Source organism: Rhynchophorus ferrugineus, unplaced genomic scaffold (genome assembly GCF_030347505.1).
Source record: "Rhynchophorus ferrugineus isolate W39M unplaced genomic scaffold, kcgeb_rfMv2 rfM1, whole genome shotgun sequence".
NCBI lineage: Eukaryota > Metazoa > Arthropoda > Insecta > Coleoptera > Curculionidae > Rhynchophorus > Rhynchophorus ferrugineus.
This window is the reverse complement of record NW_027472580.1, coordinates 11,771,587-11,792,921: the sequence shown is the minus strand read 5'-3', so window position 1 is coordinate 11,792,921 and position 21,335 is coordinate 11,771,587. Positions and strand designations below refer to the sequence as shown.

General features: G+C 32.6%; 1 protein-coding gene and 1 long non-coding RNA gene across 4 annotated transcripts in view; one reads left to right on the top strand and one right to left on the bottom strand.

The window, feature by feature from the left end:
* Window positions 1-310: 310 nt before the first annotated feature.
* Window positions 311-21,335, bottom strand: part of Pgant5 (Polypeptide N-Acetylgalactosaminyltransferase 5) — a 28,330-nt gene continuing 7,305 nt past the window's right edge. Inside the window, exons 3-10 of one of the 3 annotated variants that reach the window (XM_076416742.1) lie at window positions 16,985-17,151; window positions 10,171-10,298; window positions 9,845-10,035; window positions 9,603-9,780; window positions 6,949-7,129; window positions 3,856-3,995; window positions 3,569-3,802; window positions 311-1,912 (exon numbers count right to left, since the gene is read on the bottom strand). In XM_076416742.1, the coding sequence (XP_076272857.1) occupies window positions 1,748-1,912; window positions 3,569-3,802; window positions 3,856-3,995; window positions 6,949-7,129; window positions 9,603-9,780; window positions 9,845-10,035; window positions 10,171-10,298; window positions 16,985-17,151 (1,384 nt within the window). In that variant the 3' untranslated portion in view covers window positions 311-1,747. Of the gene's footprint in view, window positions 1,913-3,568; window positions 3,803-3,855; window positions 3,996-4,549; window positions 4,731-6,948; window positions 7,130-9,372; window positions 9,554-9,602; window positions 9,781-9,844; window positions 10,036-10,170; window positions 10,299-16,984; window positions 17,152-21,335 lie in introns of all 3 variants that reach the window. The other 2 variants (XM_076416751.1, XM_076416759.1) reach the window with 2 other exon arrangements.
* LOC143204246 (uncharacterized) lies at window positions 17,163-19,822 on the top strand. Its single transcript, XR_013007551.1, has 5 exons — window positions 17,163-17,291; window positions 17,402-17,476; window positions 19,350-19,468; window positions 19,525-19,646; window positions 19,705-19,822. It is a non-coding gene; the product is annotated as an uncharacterized LOC143204246 (long non-coding RNA).

The following is a 21,335-nucleotide window of genomic DNA, read 5'->3' as shown; positions in this document are numbered from 1 at the left end:
AAACCTTGAGAAACAAATTGTTTGGTTGTGGTTTGTCCTAAATTGTCACTTTTAATATATATATTCTATTTTGACCATATTTAAAAAACAGAGATATTGTAAGGGATAATAAATGAAATTATTTTTTTGCAATATGATTTTTAATTCAGTATCAACAATAACGCAATAAAATTGTTGATACAAACAAGGGAGGTGAAAATAATCGTGCAGTGCCGCCAAGTTTAATCAAGTAATCTCTTGAAGGAATAAGTCACGGTATGCAATTATGCTGTAATAAAGAAAATAAACCGCAAGGAAGAAAAAAAAACCGTTTTCGATCTTTTCTGATTTATTTAGAATAAGCTGGATTGCACCACCACCTAGCCTAAATTAGATCAACAAAATTTAAATATTTTACAACAAAAATAGAAACAGTATTTCGATGATATAAATAAAACTTTTCCGATATGTTATTCAGGCAGAATTATGATACAACAGGATAAAGGAAAGGTTGATCGGCTATCATTATTCAACAATACGATGTCGTTCTAACACTATTTATAAATACAACCTGACGAAGAGGTAAGGGTTTAAAATGATAAGAGCATCAAATTATATATATATGAAAGCCCAGAACTCTATATGGTTGTAATTATAAAACGGTCGATGGGGTTTTGATTGTTCTTGGAGAAATACCTGAAATCCTTCAGATAAGTTCCACAAGGTAAGGCATAAAAGAACTACATGTTTTGGTGAACCTCTTTAAGTAGACAATAAATATAATGTAGCTGCTGTAAAAGTCTAAAAATAACTTAGAGCTAAAAAATAGGAGTTTTTAGGTTTCATTTTTAGTTTCGTTCGTTCAGCTACTTGCATTCTCTCATTGATTTTCTTCTGATAGTCGTCTTAAGCTTAATGCTCCCTTAATACCTTAAAACGATATACGTCAAAAAGTACGATATACCACTCGCGCCCTCTCGCGTTTTGTTTTTGTATGTACAATACTAACCTAGAGATATAATTAAATAAAATAACAATTACAATAGTTTTATTATAACCCTGTACAAAAAACTGATCGGCGACCGACGCTGATGATCCACCGCATCCGCCCGCCTGTTGAGTTTTAAATAAGGATATTGCAGTTATTGATATGCACTCTCTCTTTATTAATTATTACTGATATCAAGATTATTTTCATCTACTAAAAAAGAACCGAACCTAGATTAAATGGGTGTTAAAAACTACTGAATAAATTACGAAATTAAACTTAAGCTCAACAACTTAATTCCATAATAAATATCATAAAATTAACCGTGTCAGAAATGGGGGACAGTCTGACGTGAAGTATTATTTCGATTCATCTCCAATATATACAATGGCAGTCACGATAGTACTATCTCTCACTCTCTCCCTAAGAAAGTCTTTTTTGTTACGTTACTTGAGGAAATACTGAAAATACTTATAAGATAATGGAATGTGCTCAGTTTCAATCAGTTACTGGAAATGATTCAAATCCTACAGTTAAAACTGAATGTCTCAGTTCTAACGGTACCGTGACACACGCTAGTAAAGGAAGTGATGGGTGCTTTCCGCGACCTTAGGATGGTTTTCATTAACTACTCTAATAACGTCCAAACAAAACAGTAACAAAATTGGGATGAACAACGCAGAATTTCCTGACTGCTAGAAAGCACACCCTAAAGTAAAATCGGAAAACGAACTTTTTAAACTTCTATCACATTTCAGTAGATTGGAATTAAGCGGGTCCCTATCTATCCTCTTGCCTGTTGTTGGCCTGCCATTTGAAATCGCTTTCCATTATCCATTGCTGGCTGGCGCCGTAGTTACACGGACGTAACAACGGGAGATTTACGTCACTACTATCCGGTCTTTGCAGACAACTGCCAGTATTAACGTGTTTAATTGTTTTGTCCTGAAAAAAAAAATGGTACATTGAAATGGGTGTTACACTGATTATCTTAGACATGAAAAATAGTATTAAAGTAAGTGTACACATATTTTATTCTTTCAGATATAATTCCATTCCTATCATGTATCTAATGTGTATACCTAAGCTTTATGTCATCTAAAATCAAAGGAACCATTATTTTCGTTCGTTCAATCCGTCTAATAAGTCAAAATGACACATACGGATTTTAAATGACACGACGCACATATATCAGAGAATCTCTATTTTTTTCTTTAACTTATTTATTTTCTTTAACCTATTAGATAAAGCAATTTTCCGAAAGAAGCAAGACAAACAGAATATATTCTTTTATTAATGGATGAACTATTTGATCGTTGCAACTCCATTAAAAGAATAGCTCCTGGGTACTTAAATAGTGCAAAATTTTATCTCCCAACTAAACACAAATTTGTACTAAAAGTGCCTTCAATTAAAAATTTAATGATTACTTTGTGGTGGTTAATTTCATTACCAAAAATATTTTGAGTAAGTATCCAAATAAATATAGTCTATTCAAAGTTTTTTAGTAAAGCGTCGTGGATATTTGTGACGTCCAAACATTATAATGTTGCCGCATCAACTCTGAGTTTTAATTCTTGGCTTTGACATACCAAAAAATTCAAATCTGAACAAAATAATTGAACAAAAATGTTATCAAATATAATTTATATATTCTATATATATATATATATATATATATATATATATATATATATATATACTGAGCATAGGGATGGAATTTCGTTTACAAAAATTCCTAGGGTTTTGTTTAGATGAACGAGCCGTGCACGTACGAGGGTTGTGCAGTAAGTTCTCGAAAATGAAAAAACGTGAAAAATTTCCCAGCTTGATTTACAACCGTGACCCTAATGTTGAAAGACTGTAGGAAGACGCTAAATTTGATAAAGAGCTGGGTGTTGAGACACTGTATAGCTTTTGGCTATGTTTTTGAGCTGTGAGCAGCGTATTATTTCGATTAAAACAACATAAATATGCAACTTAAATATATTTAAAAATGACACTAGAATAGGCGGCATTTATTGTAGAACAACCATGGATAAGAAAAACTACATTTGCCAGCTGATTTTTGATTTTGAATTCCCTGGCATCGTCTTTTCTCACCATTATTATATTAGCCCTTTTCGATCTGTAACTGGTTAACCCAAGTTTCATCGCACGTCACAACGCGTGGAGAATAGATACTGTTTGACCGAGGGATCAACATCTCTTTTGTTCATTGTGTGTACAACTAAAGAAACATTAATTGATTGTTTTTTAATAACCAGACGGTTACCACACTGAATTTGACATTAGGCATTTTGACATTTTAGGGTTTGAATCATTGGAAATCCGTGAAGGATACAGACTGGTAAGTGACCAATGAAGAATATATACATTTGCCTAAATAATTACCAAAATCTATGTCTATATCAGTAAACTAGCCAGCAACACTCTTGGCATCGAGGAAGCAGCACTCTATACTGTAATCATCAAGGAGTAATGGCATTATGAAATTATAAATATCCATATAGTTAAGGGACTCTAGATCAGTGACTTTGGATGAAAAATACTGGCAATTTTCAACAGCAACCAATTGGTACACGCCTCAAATTTACTTACTATTTCGTCGTAAACCCAAGCTTGGTTTCCAGCCATTCCATGACACCTGACCAGTTTGACTGGTCCATTTTTGCTGTTAGCATCGAGACAATTATCGTCATTCATGATCTGCTGACGTTTTGTGTAGGCAAACACCTGATTTCCTCCCATGTTATGACAGTAGGTCATACCCAGGTTTTCTCCAGATTTCCTACCCATGGTGTCAAGGCAGTTCTTTCCCTCCACATTGCGAATCTAAAACCCGTAATCATGTAATCGCCTATGTTTAACGAAATCAAACTACTTACATCGCCCAGATAATAATAGTCCAGCGGCATTTGAGACTCCGGATAGATGTTTTCCAGGTACCATCTGAAGCTCTTGCAGCCCAACTTGTCCCGTAGTTCTCTACGGGCTGAGACGTCACCAACAGCAACATTTCGGGCACCTATACGATAAAATTTAATCAAAAAACGTTTATCTTTATTTGAAAATCATTCACCACAAGCGAACATGAGTCAAAAGCTGCAGCAAAAGCAAATTCATGCAAAATAATAATAATCATAAACAATTGTGCAATAAATAATGAGACTAGTATAACAGAAAAAGGGATCTAAAAATGAGGAGACAATACAAAAGTGTGGATATCTACAAAACATACATAAATCAAGTTTATGAAATACAAATTTTTCTTCAATCAAAATTTTTCATACATTTTTATATCAAGCTTATATCTATTTTAACAACGTAAACACATAAAATAGATAAACAATACTTTTATGTCGTTAAGACGTAAGTTTATACATCTGTCAATCTTTGTCATATTAACAAAAACTATGAACGTTATGGTGCTTTTTGCTAAATACATCCAGAATGAAATATGTGTGTGTGAAACTAAAAAAAAACAGGTGGATAATAGTTGATTTCTCAGAACACTAAACAAGTACTAAGAAAAAATACTATAGATCTACGAGGTTGTTGTGTGTGCGTTCGAAACTAGACCTGGGTTAATGTTGTAGTAGAAGTCCTTCCACTGGTCTAGCCAGACCTCGGCAAGTCTGGCGTTGTTGTGGTTGACGATACGTGAAGTGCCGCCCGGGAAAGAGTAGGGGGTCGATTTACGGAAGACGTGGCCCACGTGAGAGCAAGTCGCTATTTCCAGGTTACCGCCGCACATCCACACCTTCACGGTTAGCAGCGTAAAATAAAAAGTTTTACTTTACATTTACACTTTGCGGGTTTTATTACACAATTGTTTATATTATGTAGTGGTTGTGATAGATATGTAGTATATGCAGTTTATGGGATTTGTATATTTTTTATTATAATTAACGTTAACACAAGTTAATGCCTGGCATCATTATAACCGATATTAATCATAAGAAAATATCACTATTAATGATTCTCGCTTATATTATATTGTTTGCTTTAACAAAATGCAACTTAAAAATGAAAATATGGTTTACGTTTTGTTTGATTTTATCATTGTTATTCACTTCACTTCACCTACAAGATTTTGTAGAAATATCTGTTTTCGGTTTCAGTAAAATCCAACTCGAGAATTGAAATGATTATTGTTGTTGATTCCAATTTCCAATTATATTTTCAAATATAATCTTTAAGTCTATGTTACCTTCAGAAAACTGTCGGTGTTATGTATATTATTGGCTGATAAAATCATCGGCCTGTCGTTTAAAAAAAAAAACGGTACCAATATCGGCCGGAACATTAGAGTTATTGATGACCATGAACACTAATTTTTTCCTTCACTAATTCACGTTCACTTGGACGCTTTTCACGTTTTTGACTTGAGACGTAGGTTAAATCCAGAGATGGACAAAATACATGTTTTGCTTGAATTGAAATACAATTTAAAATGCATTATTTTAACTATTTTTAGTTAAAATTCAAAATACACGAAAATATAATCAAATGTTCGGTTATGTAAATAAAATAGAACTAATCCAGCCTATTAATCAGTAAAAGAATAATTTCCTTTCATCAGCACTAGATTTTTAAGTGTACTATCAGGCGGACAGTCTTTTGTTGGGGATTGGATAAGGTCTTCTAGAGAAAACAATGGTTCTGCCGCTCCTGAGTTTTGCAGCAAAGTTTTCTTGCATTGTACGAACACATTTCTTATATTAGGATATCGTTCAAAGCTTTTATATTGATCCTACTCCAATTACTCTCAGAGATTATTTCATGTTTTTACAATTATTTGCCATTGCTTGAATTATTTCCTTTCTTAACCAACGCCTTTTGTAACTAGGGTGGTAGTATGACGTCATTTATCTAAGGTGGCAGTTTGAAAAAGTTATCAAATCTTTCTAAGATCCTTTTTAGTTATGATGTAATTTCAGTAAAATGCTTCAAATTGTAATTATTCTTCTTATATTAAAGTAGATAGAAATTTGTCATAATAACAATTGTTGCTCTACCTATTAACAACATTTGTACTAATAAACTTAATACACAACAGTTTCGTGAAAATAACCATTTAAGAATGAAAATAACAATTGCAAAAGTACTATCGAGCGTTATTTTTTTGAAAAAAAAATGTATGTTCAAATGATAAAATACATCAGCGTCAAATATTTGAAATATAAATTACATTTCTAAGAGGTAACTAAATTATAAATATTAAATATATGTTTATGTTTCTATAAGTAATTCACATCCTGTCCAGCCTTGGCCAAATCTATCATCATGCTATTTATGACCGCTAGACTATTTTCTATGGGGAATATATAGATACTATTCTACATTGATAAGATAAAAGTGACTGATGATTTGGGCTACGATATTTATAGCCTTATTACCGATACATGACATCTAATGTAAAGAATTAATAAAAACTGGACCTCCAGATTACCAGATCCAAATAGAAATGGCAATAGATTCACTTTCCATTAAAGTCAATTTCATACAAATATATAAAATTTATTTGTGTTTTATTCCCTTTCAAAGTTTTATATTTCTAAAACAATTGCTGTATTTAAAAATCTAAAAATGTTTTTAAAAATTCTTGGGTTGTAACTTATATAGACGACGTTCTAGAGATATCCTAGATGTTCAAATGTTTATATATAGTAAACATGTAAAACTATATTTTGCAAACAAAAACCCAGAATATTTTAAAGTAATCTGAAACCAGGCTAACTGTTCGAATAATTATCATGAAATTCCGCATAAACCGCATACTCCTGATAAGATAGATGCACTAGTAATTAAAATGAATAACTTTACAAAGCACACAAGAACACAAATTTACATTTTTCGACATATATCCACGCTATTCCTGTTAGTACACCATGAAAAAAAGTTAACGGAAGCATTATTTTATTTGTAAATAGACATATTTCCAGACGAGACACATTCCAAGAGAATTCTCTCCAAACCTGGGCTCATAATGTAGTAGAACTCCTTCCATTCGTCCATCCAGACCTCGGCAACACGGGCTGCGTTATGCAGTACAATTTTGGACACTCCTCCCGGGAATGTGTACGGCGACTTGTCACGAAATACATGACCAACGTGTGAGCACGGGATTATCTCCAAAATCCCGCCACATTGCCACACCTAAGCCCCACGTACAGATTTAGGATTGGTTAATATCAATGGATAACATAAATTAAAAAAAAATCGTTCTCATAATTCAATTAAGTACGAAAAACGTAGACGTTACTTCTCTTTCAATCACCACTCTATTAAAATCTACTTATGTAGTTAAAGTACCCCAAAATGATCTTTATTTTACGTGACTTTATTCATTTTATGACTTGTCATCATCATCTTTTAAATTAATTTTTCTGTGATTCATTGTTTTTGTTTACTTTTTAGAGTAATTGTTGTAACAATAATTATTCATATATTAAACGGACTAAATACATTTTATTGCATGGAATAAATTAATACTAACAATTGCGACTCAGTAATTTAATGCGTAGCACGTTTAATTGAATATGCAGTTCTTAATTTGGAACAAAAGTTTAATTTTTTTACAGATGTATATTCTACATGAATAATCCATAAAGATCATATAATATATTACAGTCAGACATCTGCTTATGATTGCGTATTTTTCTCAGGGACCGTGTTAAAAACTAAGTTATTCGATTAATATGTCACAATCAACGCCGAGGAACAAATACGCCGAAGACGTAAATTACAGTGGTTTCTTGAATTAATGATGAAAGAAATACTCGCAGTATTCTGGACGCTGGAAGTCAGCCATCTGGAAGAGCAGCTTAAAAAGACATAAATCAAGATCATGAAACAGTTGCAGCCGATTTTCAATAGTGTGGTAAAAAATTAAAGAAATCCTGTGTCACCAACAGCGTGTTCGACCCTTACTTGAATTATTTTATTATAGGCTACTGGGTGACTGTAACATTAGGGTGTTCTTATTCATTATTGACAAAACTGTACAAGTAAAAGTTTTATAGTAGGAAATGAAGAGGAATGATGAAATAAATAGAAAACAGCAAAAAACTAAATAGTGTTGCAAGCCTATCTGATGTATTATGAGTCAAGTAATGTAAGATGTATAACGAAGAAGGAGCATATTGATATGATAGGCATGACAGTGTATCATTATGAAGTTATCATATGAAGTTTTCTAAGATTAGGAAAAAAAGTTCAACTTAAAACATATTGGTCTAAAAAAGCTCAAAAATAACAAAATTACTATAATTTGAATAATTCTGTAAAATGCAGTAATAATTATAAGATCTTTTAATTTTTAATTTTAATCTTTTTTCAAATAGTTGCACCAAGAAAACTAAACATATTCAGTCAGTACGAACTGAAATAGCTTTTGGGCTACAAACAGCACATCAGCTTCTTGCACTGTTGTGGTTGAGGAAATTTGCTGATGTTAATCTAGTATTTTTCAAAACTATTAATTGTGAACGGTTTGTTTGTTTGGATTACTGAGTGATCATAGGTTTGATAATTCCTTGGAAATCCTAGTCTATTAGTAGTTCTTGGCAATTTTAACAGTAGGTATCTACAAAAGCAGGTTCAAAAAATACATGATGAGATGCACTTAGTATTTTATATCTTTCCATATCACTTATCATTGATATTATGACATTTTAGATACATTAGATAACCAAATATTTTAATATTTTATTCATAAACTGTTTATTTTTTCATGTGGATAGAAGGCAACCTAAAGTTGTTTTTAAATCATACTCATGTTTTAAAAACAGGTATATTCTTAAGTGTTGTGTTAATTGTATCTACACTACTAGAGACAACTCTGATTTTCTTTCCTCTTCAGGTAAAATATCAGATCTAACCTCTTATTATTTTAGGTGAAGTATTTTGTTTGCCACTGTCCATTGCACATTGTTGTTGGTATGTACTATGCATGTAGCTTTCTGAGGTAAGAGTTTACTAAAACGATGAAAACCTAATATTCAGCAGGCAAGTTTTCAGCTTGCCATATAGTTGTTATTAATATATAACAAGTATATTTTTTATGAAAATGGCTCTTCAGCAATAAATTGTGGTTTCTTTTGAAACAACGAATTTCTTAAAAGTACAAGAACCTTAATTTTTAACAGATAATTGATTAAATTAATTTGAAGGGTAGTTTCAGATTGTGTATCACTGATTAATTGGATGATGACGACAAATCGCCTGAATTATGCGAACGTAGACATTTTGGAATACGAAAGTTAGTGACCACATATCCCAATAACTCTTCGCTAAACCACCCAAAGAAAATGCGAAAAAGGCTTGCAGTTTCAGCACTGTCCCCGATATCCTCCTTTCCTGGCAAAATAACCAATATCCCAACGAGAAAAGTGGCAAACCTGGAACCATCGAATAGTAAAAATCTTTCCATTCGTCCATCCAGACCTCCGCGACTCTAGCCGCATTATGCAACACTATTTTGGAAACGCCGCCTGGGAATGTGTACGGCGACTTGTCGCGGAATACATGACCAACGTGAGAACACGGAATTATCTCCAGAATGCCACCGCATTGCCATACCTAAACGATTATCTTTAAGGGTTTCCCCAAGGAGCATCATTAAACTTACCCGGAAACTCATTTCCAAATTCTCCCCGCCCCATATGTCCATTCCTTCATCGTACGACCCGATTTCGTAGAAATAGTCCTTATCTATGGAGAACAATCCACCGGCCATTGTTGGTGTTCTTAAGGGCGCTGTTCTATCGCCCTTTCTTCTATCCATTTCTCTTTGAGACACTCGATACCTATACGAAAGAAAGATGTTGGATAAAAACGCGGCACTTTGTCGAAGGCAGTCGAAGTCCTCACCATCGGAAATTTAATTTCCAGTTGAATCCACCCCAGGTCATATCGGACGCCGTAATGTACTCGAACGATTCGTCCGATATGACATCGATAATTGGGCAGACAACAGTCTTCCTGTTCTCCACTATACGAGCTAGTAGGGGCTCGAGCCAGCCTTCTGTGCATTCACAGTGGGCATCCAAAAATGTAATGACCTGAAAGAGAGAAAGGTGTTTTGAATTATACAGGTATTCCTTATTTTTCTAGCAAACTGAACATGGGTCGACTGCGCCCGTTCAAAAAATGTTTGAAAGAATGTTTAAAATGTAGAAATAGTATATATCGGTTACCTGTCCTGTAACTTTCTTAGCGCCTAGTAACCTAGCACGTATAAGGCCGGATCTTTTTTCAGTTCTTAGCACATAAACAGGTATCGGTAGAGTCTTAACGTATTCTTCGAGCTTTCTACCCAAATAATCTGTAAAAGAAGAGTTTTATTTATTATTTTTTACCCATTTGATATACCGGGAAAAATAATTTCAGGTTTACTCTTGTTTCCCCAAGCGAATTATTTTTTATAACATAAGAAAAACTCAACCTGAAATGATTTTCACAATTCCCTTCCAAAGCCAGCTTTAGACCATTTAGAGGGTTTTACAGAGATTCGAAAATGTAGTCAGACGGGACAAGGTACCGCTTACATAAATTTTGTCTAGTTTAAAGAAATTTCTATATAAAAGAAAACAAAAACAAGTTTTTGGTAGTCCTGTACTGAATACTAAAAAACCAATGATATTTATATATTATAATAATCATAAGATATGATGGCAAAACATTCTTTTCCAAGTTAATTAAGTATGCAAGAAAGCTATTTTAGACTTGAAGAGATAACGAATTTTACAAAAACGAATGAATCATACATATCTCTGGTTAAACCAGAAACATCATGTTAGACAAAAAGCAGAGCGGATTAGACCCAAAGTCAATCATATTGTACTGGTTAGTCGAAAGATACTCTCAACTTGATATAAAATCAATGAGATTGGTTTATCAGTCAATAAAACCAATTTGGACCTATGAGGTGAAAATATGGGGTTGTACTAAAACATCAAACGCAAGTAATCCAACGCACCCAAAACAAAGTTCTACGATTAATTACCAATGTGTATCGCGACGTAACCAACGAAGAGCTGCACGATGGTTTCGAAATCAAATGGATATACGACGTGATCCAAGATTTCGTCTTAAAACATGCGATAAGGTTGCTAAATTACAGCAACGTGGGAGCAATACAGCTACTAGATAACACGCAGGAAATTAGAAGATTGAAACGAACTAAACCATACGAACTTGTCTAGTGTATAAGTGCGTATTCTTAACTTTAGCTTAATTAGTTTAGTTTTATTTTAATTTGGGAAATACATACTGTGTATTAATCCCGTTACAATGATAATAAATTAATTTGTAAAATATTATCCATATATAAGAAACTAAGGGAGAAAACTCACTGACTCAAAAAAATCGAAAATATAACATACTGAGAGCATATTAGCATATTAGTCTGAATACAAAAGTAAATGTATAAAAGAAATAATATTTAGAGAGTTATCGCACATCAGGATCACCGAAGCCTGCATATCCTACGTGAATAGAAAGATGGGACAACCTTTCTTTCACAGCACCCTTATACCATTCTTTTGTCCCATTATATTAGTTTTGACAGATTGTTAAAACCGGAAATATACGTACGTGTGTAACTGAAGATGTACGAAACAAATGTTGTCTAAGATTTAGAGTTCATTTATCTCTTTGAGTTCGGTTACATTTTTCAAACTAAAATACCAAATTATTCTAAATTAACATAATCAAATCATAGAATTTACAAATAAATCAGGCCTAATACTACTAATGGTGCAGTACCATTAGTTGTACTTTGTTTCGGATTTTATATTTTTTTGAATAACTGTATAAGTTTGTTAGAAATTGAATTCTTTCAACGGAAATAGTATGACAAATGCAACATTTTCCGATGCCATGTTAAAGACACTTGAAAAAATATACAGAGCCGTTGTTTTGGCAACAAATTGTTTTATTCTTTTTATAACATGTATGCTATACTTCTTAATGTTTACAACACTTTATTATGTCATTTTGCTGAGGCGTAAATAAAGATTTTTTTCGAGCATTCCATTTTAATTTTTCACTAAAAATTTTTTTTAAACAGGTGATTTTAATAGTTTGATAAAGAGAAGCCATCATGAGATGTTCAAAATAATACGTTTAAGATAGACATTAAAATAATAAAAATATGCATACAAATAATTAAATACATAATCCTCTCTATTAAATAAATAACAAAAACAAAATACACAAAAAGGCTAATAAAGATAAAGCATTCAACTTGTAAAAAATATTCTAAAATCAATTCAATATTTATATAAATGATAAAACGGTAGTGAGATAAGGTGTTATTCTGAACTGTTATAAACAACAATTTGGAAGTCTAATATAATACCTGATGTTCTCTGATTAATAAAAATTCCATAAATAGTATATTTTTAGATTAGATCAAAAATATTGTTAATAAACAATCAGACAGCAAGTTGAGCTCCAATAATAAAATATAACCTCAATTACTGATTTTATTTAATTCTTATTCTAAAAATTTCATTTTTTATTTCCGTTTATTCGGCATTGGTGCTCTGTTTTACTTTTTTTCTATTTGTATCCATGAAAGGGTATCCGATAAATAAGTACACTTGTCACGTTAGCAACGGAGCTAGATAAGGTTAGATGCACTCGTTAGTTGGTCAGACAACCAAGGTCAATAGTTGTGGTCTGAAGCCTACATTCGGATTTTTTTTGTGAGTTTAACTTTTGTTAGTGGTTAAACTATAAACCCGTTCACCATATGACTGAAAAATTAAAATAACAGGAATGGATAACAGTTTATGAAATATTAAGTGCGGTAAAACATAACTTATAACCAAGAAAAATATAAATTTTCTTGTTTTTGTTCTTTGACGCTTTTTTATCGCAGACAAAAAAATTGATTAGCAAATAAAAATAGGTCCTATTTAAAATCTTATTACAAAAACTGTAAGAACATGTTATTAAATAAAACAAAACCCGTTTTGTGCCATGCCATAACAACGTGTATATTTAGAGACTAGTGAGAAAATAGGAAACCCACCAAACAGTCTAAACATTAAAAAAAAAACAAATAGGTTAACACATTTTAATAGAAGTTTCTGAAATAATTTGGATATCAGCAGCGAGATAGGTCTGTAAGGTGCTATTTGTTTTGATGATTTGTCAATTTTTTAAGCGTAACACAAGTTTACACATTCGGGTCAACTTTTGGGCCCGAGCAGATCGATTCTTAACGTTATTTGATGCCCCGAACGCATATCTTCAATTCGTGTATCAAGATTGGCTTTAGTTTTCGAGTTCGGGCATGATGGCAGCACTACGCTCTTATAAGTGCTGTCAGCTGACGACGCTGCAATAAATATTGCATCATTTGGAACTTGTTTTTGTACTGTTAGTATACTTCGAAACTTATAAAAATACACAGACAAATACAAAGTCACACCAAACTGTTTTTGTTACCTTTGTGGATGTTATATGCTCGGTAAACGCGAAAAAATCATGACAAATGCACTCGATGCGTATTTGCAGTATTATGAGTTTTCTGTAGTAAACGCTGACAAACCATGGGTACCGAAATTGTTTTGTAACGCGTCCAGAATAAAGCTGTACAAGTGGTTACAAGCGTTCGGCATAAATACAAAAAAATAGCACATTATAAATATCCTGACGTTCAGGTACAAGGGCAAAAAAGCCTTAAGAACTTCATTTTTATCACCGGCGAGCAAAGAAAGCGATTTCATTATGGAAGAGACGTATTTAATATCGCAACTTGAACTGATTGATTTAATTTGAGATATGAATTTATTGAAACAAAAAGCGGTAGCAGCATGAGCATCGTTTCAAAGTGTTGTTCACAACTTTCTCACCAACCACAAATCACCGAATTACAAGCAGGTAATCGACAATTTTTTTGCAAAATTACCACAAGAATGGAGATCGAAAAAGCGTGTATACTTGGGTAATTACTTGTGCCACATTAAAACATCTCTGAACATGCTTTAGTCTCAAACTCTAGCAGTAGTAGCAAAGTATAGTCTAATAACAAACTCTTTACCGTTTTGAGTCGGCAAGTATAAACAGTGATGACGACATACCGCTTTCGGAACTGCGTCAAACAAACGCTTCATATTATATAGGGAAAGATGACAAAAAGACCCATACAGAAGCGAACGAATATGAACCCATACGAATATTGTAGCAGAGCTGAAAATATTATTACATATTTGCCTGGTAAGAAAACGGTTCCTAAAGACAAGTAACCTCTTGAGTGTTTCACTTTATTTATTTTGGATGATATGATTGGCGAGATTGTGAATTGCACTAACGAGAAAATACCCTTGCAAACTACCGGTGACAATTAACAACAGAGACAGCAAAGGAAGAGATGAAAGCACTTTTTGGATTACTCTTTATATCAGACCTGGTGCGATCTGGTCGTCAAAGCACAATAGATTTATGGGCCACTGATGGCACTGAGATTAACTTTTTTCGAGATACAATGAGTAGAAACAGATTTTTGTTGAACAACTTGAGATTCGACAGTGCGAGTAAACAAAGCTAGAGAATAAAGACTGATCGTTTAGCTCCAGTAAAAAACATTTTTGAATTTTTAATAGAAAACTGTAAGATGCTCATATATATTCCATATGAAAACCTTGAAAACAATGAAGAATTAGTTGCTTTTAGAGGACAACGTGTCTTACGCCAGTACATTCTTTCAAAACCAGCAAAGTAGGGTATTAAAATGTAGGCTTTGGTAGGAAACAGTCCGAAAACAGTCCTTTCTCTGTAAGCAACAAGCCTTATGATATTGTGGATCGATTAGTATAATGTATATCACAATCAATCAATTAATCCTTCTTTAATTTTGTCATTAAAACTGATAAAAAATGTTTAATTACTTCTCATTTTTACTTAAACGTGATGGTTACAATGTAGAAATAATATCCGATGCATAATATTCACAACAAATTTGTACATGCAAATTTTAAGACATTTTGCATTACCTAGTATAGGGCAGATTTTAGTCACCTGATACACGGAAGGTTAAGGTTGTGTAGGGGTGTGAGAGGATTTGTCGAATTCATTTGAGATCTGAGCTGATGTTCACCAAAAAGATGTCATCTCTCCACTGCATGTCAACATAGTAGAGGATGCAACTATGCGAAAAGTGTTTAATAATCGCCGATATAGATGATTGACAACTGACCGATCGCTCCCTATTGTAAATCCCAACGACATTCACTTAGTAGACTTACTACTAGTTAGTACTGCGGCTGAAGTAACAAGAGAAATGGCGTGTGTGGAAGAGAAGAAATATTACAATTAGGATACTTGGATAGTGGGCTTGTTTATACATTTATACATTATTTATCAGGCTTGAATTCTTTTACATGCGAGGCTTGTAACAAATGTTACATGGAGTCATTCGATTAAGATACGACGATCACTGCCCAGCAACACGTCATATAAGTCCCCGGCCTACCATAGTAAAACACATTTTTTTGGAACAATTAGTTTTTTTATTCAACATAATTCCCTTCAAGGGTGATATACTGATTATAGCGACCCTCCAACTTTTCGATATCATTCTTGTAGTACGATTTGTTCTTTGCTTCAAAATATGCCTCAGTTTCGGCGATCATCTCTTCATTCGACGAAAATTTCTTCCCAGCGAGCATTCTTTTGAGATCTGAGAACAGAAAATAGTCGCCGGGGGCCAGATCTGGAGAATACGGTGGATGAGGAAACAACTCAAAGTCCAATTCATGGTTTTTTGCCATCGTTTTCACTGACTTCTGACATGGTGCATTGTCTTGGTGAAGCACCACTTTCTTTTCCTTCAAATGCGGCCGTTTTTTGGCGATTTCGTCCAAACGGTCCAATAACGCTATGTAATAGTCGCTGTTGATGGCCCTTACTTTTTCAAAGGTAGTCAATGAAAATTATTCCATGCGCATCCCAAAATACAGACGCCATAACCTTGCCAGCCGACTGTTGCGTTTTCCCAAGCTTTGGAACGGGTTCATCGTATGCAGTCCATTCGGATGACTGTCGATTGCACTTTGGAAACTCGGCATCAAGCCCCATTTTTGCTTCAACTGTATTTTTTCCGTTGAAAAAGCAATATTTTATCAACACGCGAAATTCCTTTTTATCCATTTTTTTACAATAATAAAAGCTGCTTCACTCAAAATTCTATAATTTACAAACTAATGATCCGACAGCTGTTAAATTTAAACTGTTTATTTAAAAAAATATGGATTTAATTCTAGTAGCGCCATCTATGTGGCAGGCCGGGGACTTTTCAATTGACCTGTTAGAGGAACAAATCCTAAAACGTATATGGCAAAGGTTTGGGCATGTCTAGATGCCCTCATGAAAGACAAAGCGGGCAACTCCAAAGATGTGAATCAAGGTCATAGAGAGCGATTTGAAGAATGGATATAACGTCTCCGAAGCCAAAACAATGGGGAGATTTGGTGAAGAATATTCGAAGCCATTTGGACTTCCGACTGTGGATTACTGATGATGATTTTTTGTCTTTGTTTAATCTATTGGCGAATAAGAAGTTTATTTTTGAATGATTTATCACGTTCAACTATTTTCAATATTGATTCCAATAGTGTTGGCTGAATAACTTTTATTTGAAAAGAATTAAAACGTTTTATATTTAGACGTTATGGACGTCGATTACTTTCCCACAGACATAATAAAAACCATGCCGAGCTCTCTGTTGCCAATTCCAAACGGTAAAATTCGAATAAAACTCGTGTTTACAATCGGCGATTCCGTTCTGAGTAAACGACCGACATTGTGATGCATTATGCAGCTATATTTAGATGTGTGAAATGTGACTATCTACAGAGGATACTGATACCGTATCGAAAAAACAGTCGAGTGATTATTAAAATTTATCGTTAGAGGGGGATTTCAATGTTGCAGTTTAAAGAGGGACCGGGTGGGCGAACTAAAAATGCATTTAACAAAATAAAACAGAAGCGGGAATACCTCTCTCGCTGGCATCGTCGACGAGAATAATTTCCTTGAGAAGATTCTTCGGCGACCGGTTGATGGCACTCCATACGGTTCTCAGTAGGGTGGACCAGGCCTCGTTGTGAAAGACGACGACTATGGAGGTAGTCGGGAGCAGTCGCGGGTACACCTTATTTTTACACCTAAAAATAAAATGCATAATATGAATAATGATTTATTAGAAATTTATATAGTATATAAGATATATAATTGTATTAAAAGTATATATTAGGTGCCCGCATGTATTATGATCATTCTTCACCTTAACAAGGCATATATTAAGGTATTTTGATCAGTTTATTCTATATTTCCGGCCGTGTGGTGACACTGTGTTAAAAGAACGACGTTGGTTTGGCAATGATCCAATTATCGATTAACTTCGTACTTTTTCAGTATTTCTAAACCCTATACCAGTCAAGCCATGCTGCACAGATCGGAACAAGTGGCATGGAGAAAGCCCTATATCTGGTGAGTACGCTGGATCTCGCAAAATTTTCCATATGTAAACTTCAGAAGGCTGTTTATTCTTCAACTGTTAAGCCGTCTGAAAATTTTTGAAAACTTGAGCTTGGTTTTCGTTCCAATACTTGACAATTGAGATATGGCAGATTTCTTCAAATTCAACAGCAAAGGTAACGAATGTCGAAAATGCAATTTTGAACGTTCCATGATGTTTACATTGACTAACTCAATAATATTAAATGGTAAACTGTTAATTTATGCAGAGGGATATTAAAACCATCGAATTTTAATAGTTGTTTTAATCGATGCTTAACATTTTCACTGATATCGCTGATCAAAATACATACCAACACCTAATATTAACATAAATAGTTTTAAACAGAATGCTGCAATATAATGATATTAAAAACTCATCTCCAGAATTAATGTTTTATTGGAGATCTTTTGAAACCCAGAATACTGCCTAAACTATCTAAAGATTGAAATATTTATTTTAATGTATTTGATACTGAATATATATATATATATATATATATATATATATATATATATATATATATATATATATATATATATATCTGAACAATTTTGAAATAATTAATAAACCTAAAGAAAAACTTACAATAGGCTCTTTTTAGTAACCTATAAGATTTTCTAAAGAATAAGGCAAATTTCCTAAAGCAGAAATATTTTTGTTGAACTGTCACATTTTTTGGTTCCGCAAACCTGCTATATAAACTATTATAGGATGCCCATTTTATATATGGTAGCAGTTACAAAAAATGTAACGCGTTGCAGAAATATACTCACACTTTTATTTGTGACATTGTGTATTAAACCATCAATTTGGATTTCGACAACGATTCTGCAGTACGACAAAGAATCTGATTGAACAAATGCTTAAAGGAGTTTTAAAAAATGAACAATATTGTGGCGTTGTCCTAGATGTCCCATAGACATTTCAGAGAAGACCTCATAAACTAAAATATTTCAGCTAATTTATGGAAAATCCGCATTACATCTACGAAAGGAGGGGTCAATGCATACTCGTTAGACCTATTGTTCAATCTCAATCGATATTACAGATCTTCTCATTTCACTCAAACTTAGACTGTGATTAAAAGCGTTAGGGCTATACACAGATATCATAGCTCAGAGAAAACAATCTTCTATATTGAATTCAAATCAAAGGTATGCACTTGTAGATAAATCTAATAATGAGATCATTCAAATAGTTTAATCCAAGATACCGTGGTGACTATTGTTATCTACACTGTTGTTGATAAAATATATTAGATATACGAATTATATTACAATTTTTTTGAAATAACTGCCTTTGTTAGAACATTCGATTATAGCTACAATATGTTAGAAATATGAATTATATTATATATTTTTCTTTTGATAATAAATTTATTATGTATTTATTAATTGAATTGAAAATAATGTATTATTCCTTAATTGGGAATAATTTAATATTGTATTAATGTGTTGGTCATTCTTTTTAAAAAAATTAACCTATGCTTTTTCTGGTTCAATAACGCTGAATCCATTTAAACAAATAATCACCAGTTGCAATGTCTGATGAGAGCGCTGGCTGCAGGAGATCAATTTGCAACAGTGTATCATTTAACCTCTTGCAGAGTGTGGGTGAACGTTTTCTCAATCTCATCTGAAATTTATTTGCGTGTTTCAGCTAACTTAATGTCCAATAATGTTCGCAAATGACTGTCTGTCAACTTTATAGACTGTCCCGGAAATTTTGAATCATTGATATCAAAATTGTACTTATCGTAATTTCCTATTATATAAATTAAACACCAATTACAAATAGTGTGACTAAAATAATATCACAAAACCCTAATTTCCTCAATACTAGGCTTATATATAGTCCCAAACAAAACAAAAATAATTAATTAAAGGCACACCTGGCAAAATATTTATTTTCTCTTTGGAGCACCACTCAAAGGAGCCGAATTTCCTGGGTATCACAAAAAGGCAAAAATTAATTATTATTGTTTGGTGATATTTTTTAATATAAATGAATATTACAGATAAAAACCAGCCTTTTTATCACACGTAATGAATGTGGAAAAACGTAATTGTACCCAAATAGCAGATAAAACATTATAATGGATACCGTTACAGACAATGGTGCATGCCTGGAGTATACAAAGTAGGTATATAGTGCTAGTAGATATAAAAATCTAAAGTTAGAAGAGAATAATTTAAAGATACAAGGTGCATTTAGATGTACATGGAGTGAAAAAATCAAAACTAACTGAAATACCACACTAATATGTGAATATAGTTTAACATATCAATGCAGTATCGAAATATACCACATTTGACATCCATTTTGTTTTATTTCATTCATTTTCATTAATATTTTCAATCCATGAGTTTTTATTAATAATACTATCTAAATTTTGATAGTGAATAAATAAGGTATATTAACAAGGGGCAACATAATAAGTACCCATTGATTAATTTGAGTTAATTGTAATGAATTGTTCTTCAAAGAGAAACAATATCCTTGCTAAATTTACTTTTTAACGAAAGGTACTTACTTTAAGGTCAAAAACATAGAATGGGAACTTAAATGGGCACATCTGTAACCATGTTTTGCGCGTACTAATCACTAGAAGGCCGGAGGTAAAAATATAACAGATTTCTTTTTTTTATTTGAAATTTTGTGACAGGTTATATTTGTTTTTTTTTTTTCTATTTTTGTGTATAATTGTAAGGAAATGTGTTGTTATGACGTTAATTTTGTAGCATTTAAGGTAAACATTGTTTGTTTATTTACATACAAAATCATACTATGGGTGTAATTTTAAAGAATGTGAAGGTTCAAATAAAATTATATAAATAAATTATTATAATCAGATTATGGACCCAAATGTGAAATGCCATTGCTTAACCAAGATGAAATACCTAATTCACACAGTAACTTTAATAGTAAGGCAATAAAATCTACATAGATAAGTGAATTGAAGTACATATATTCACAGATCATAGAATAAGTTAAATATTGGAATCAGCAGTTGTTCAGCTCACATTAAAATCTTCAGAAAGAATTAGAAGTACAAATATCATATTTTTTTCAAAGGAAATAATTGAAAGTTTTGGAAACTAAAAATTATAACACATGTTTCTCCGCAGATGCTTTTGAGACTAACGAATCTCTACCTTCAACTAATAACAGGTAATATTATAATTCTGCTATTATGTTATATTATCTAAATATGATTTGGTGGTACCAGTAAATAGATTCATTTTAATTGATTTGTGTCGGAAGCTATGTCTAGACTTTTTTATTTATTGACAAAAGAATGTATAAGAATATGCACAATATACTGAGCAAAGAAAATGTAATAAAAAAATAATAATTAGGTGTTGCTTGTTCTGGTGAATGAAAAAAATAAATAGGATTGTTATGGGCAAAAATGGAAAATGTTGTGTTCAAATTAATTAGCTATCAAAAATATATAAAGAAGACAAGGTAATAAAAATTGTAACATGTATTTACTATATTCAGTATATTCAGATATTGTATTTTTAAGTATATTTTGGACAAATAATTTTTTAATTTATAATTTTTTATTTTATAATTTTTAAGGCAAAAACAATGTACAATTAGAAAATAATTTAATAGTTGTCAGATTAGATATTGTTTTTTTTTTTGTATTGAAAATGTTTTATATACGTTTTAACTAGACAGGACAGTCCTCCTGCTGTTGCCATAATCGCTGGTTCGAATCCTGCTGGGGCATGGTCATTATGTTTGTCATTGTTTAACATTTGTAATTATCTTTAGGCAAGAGTGATGATCCCAGTCACGCCAGTAATTAGGCTGGATAAG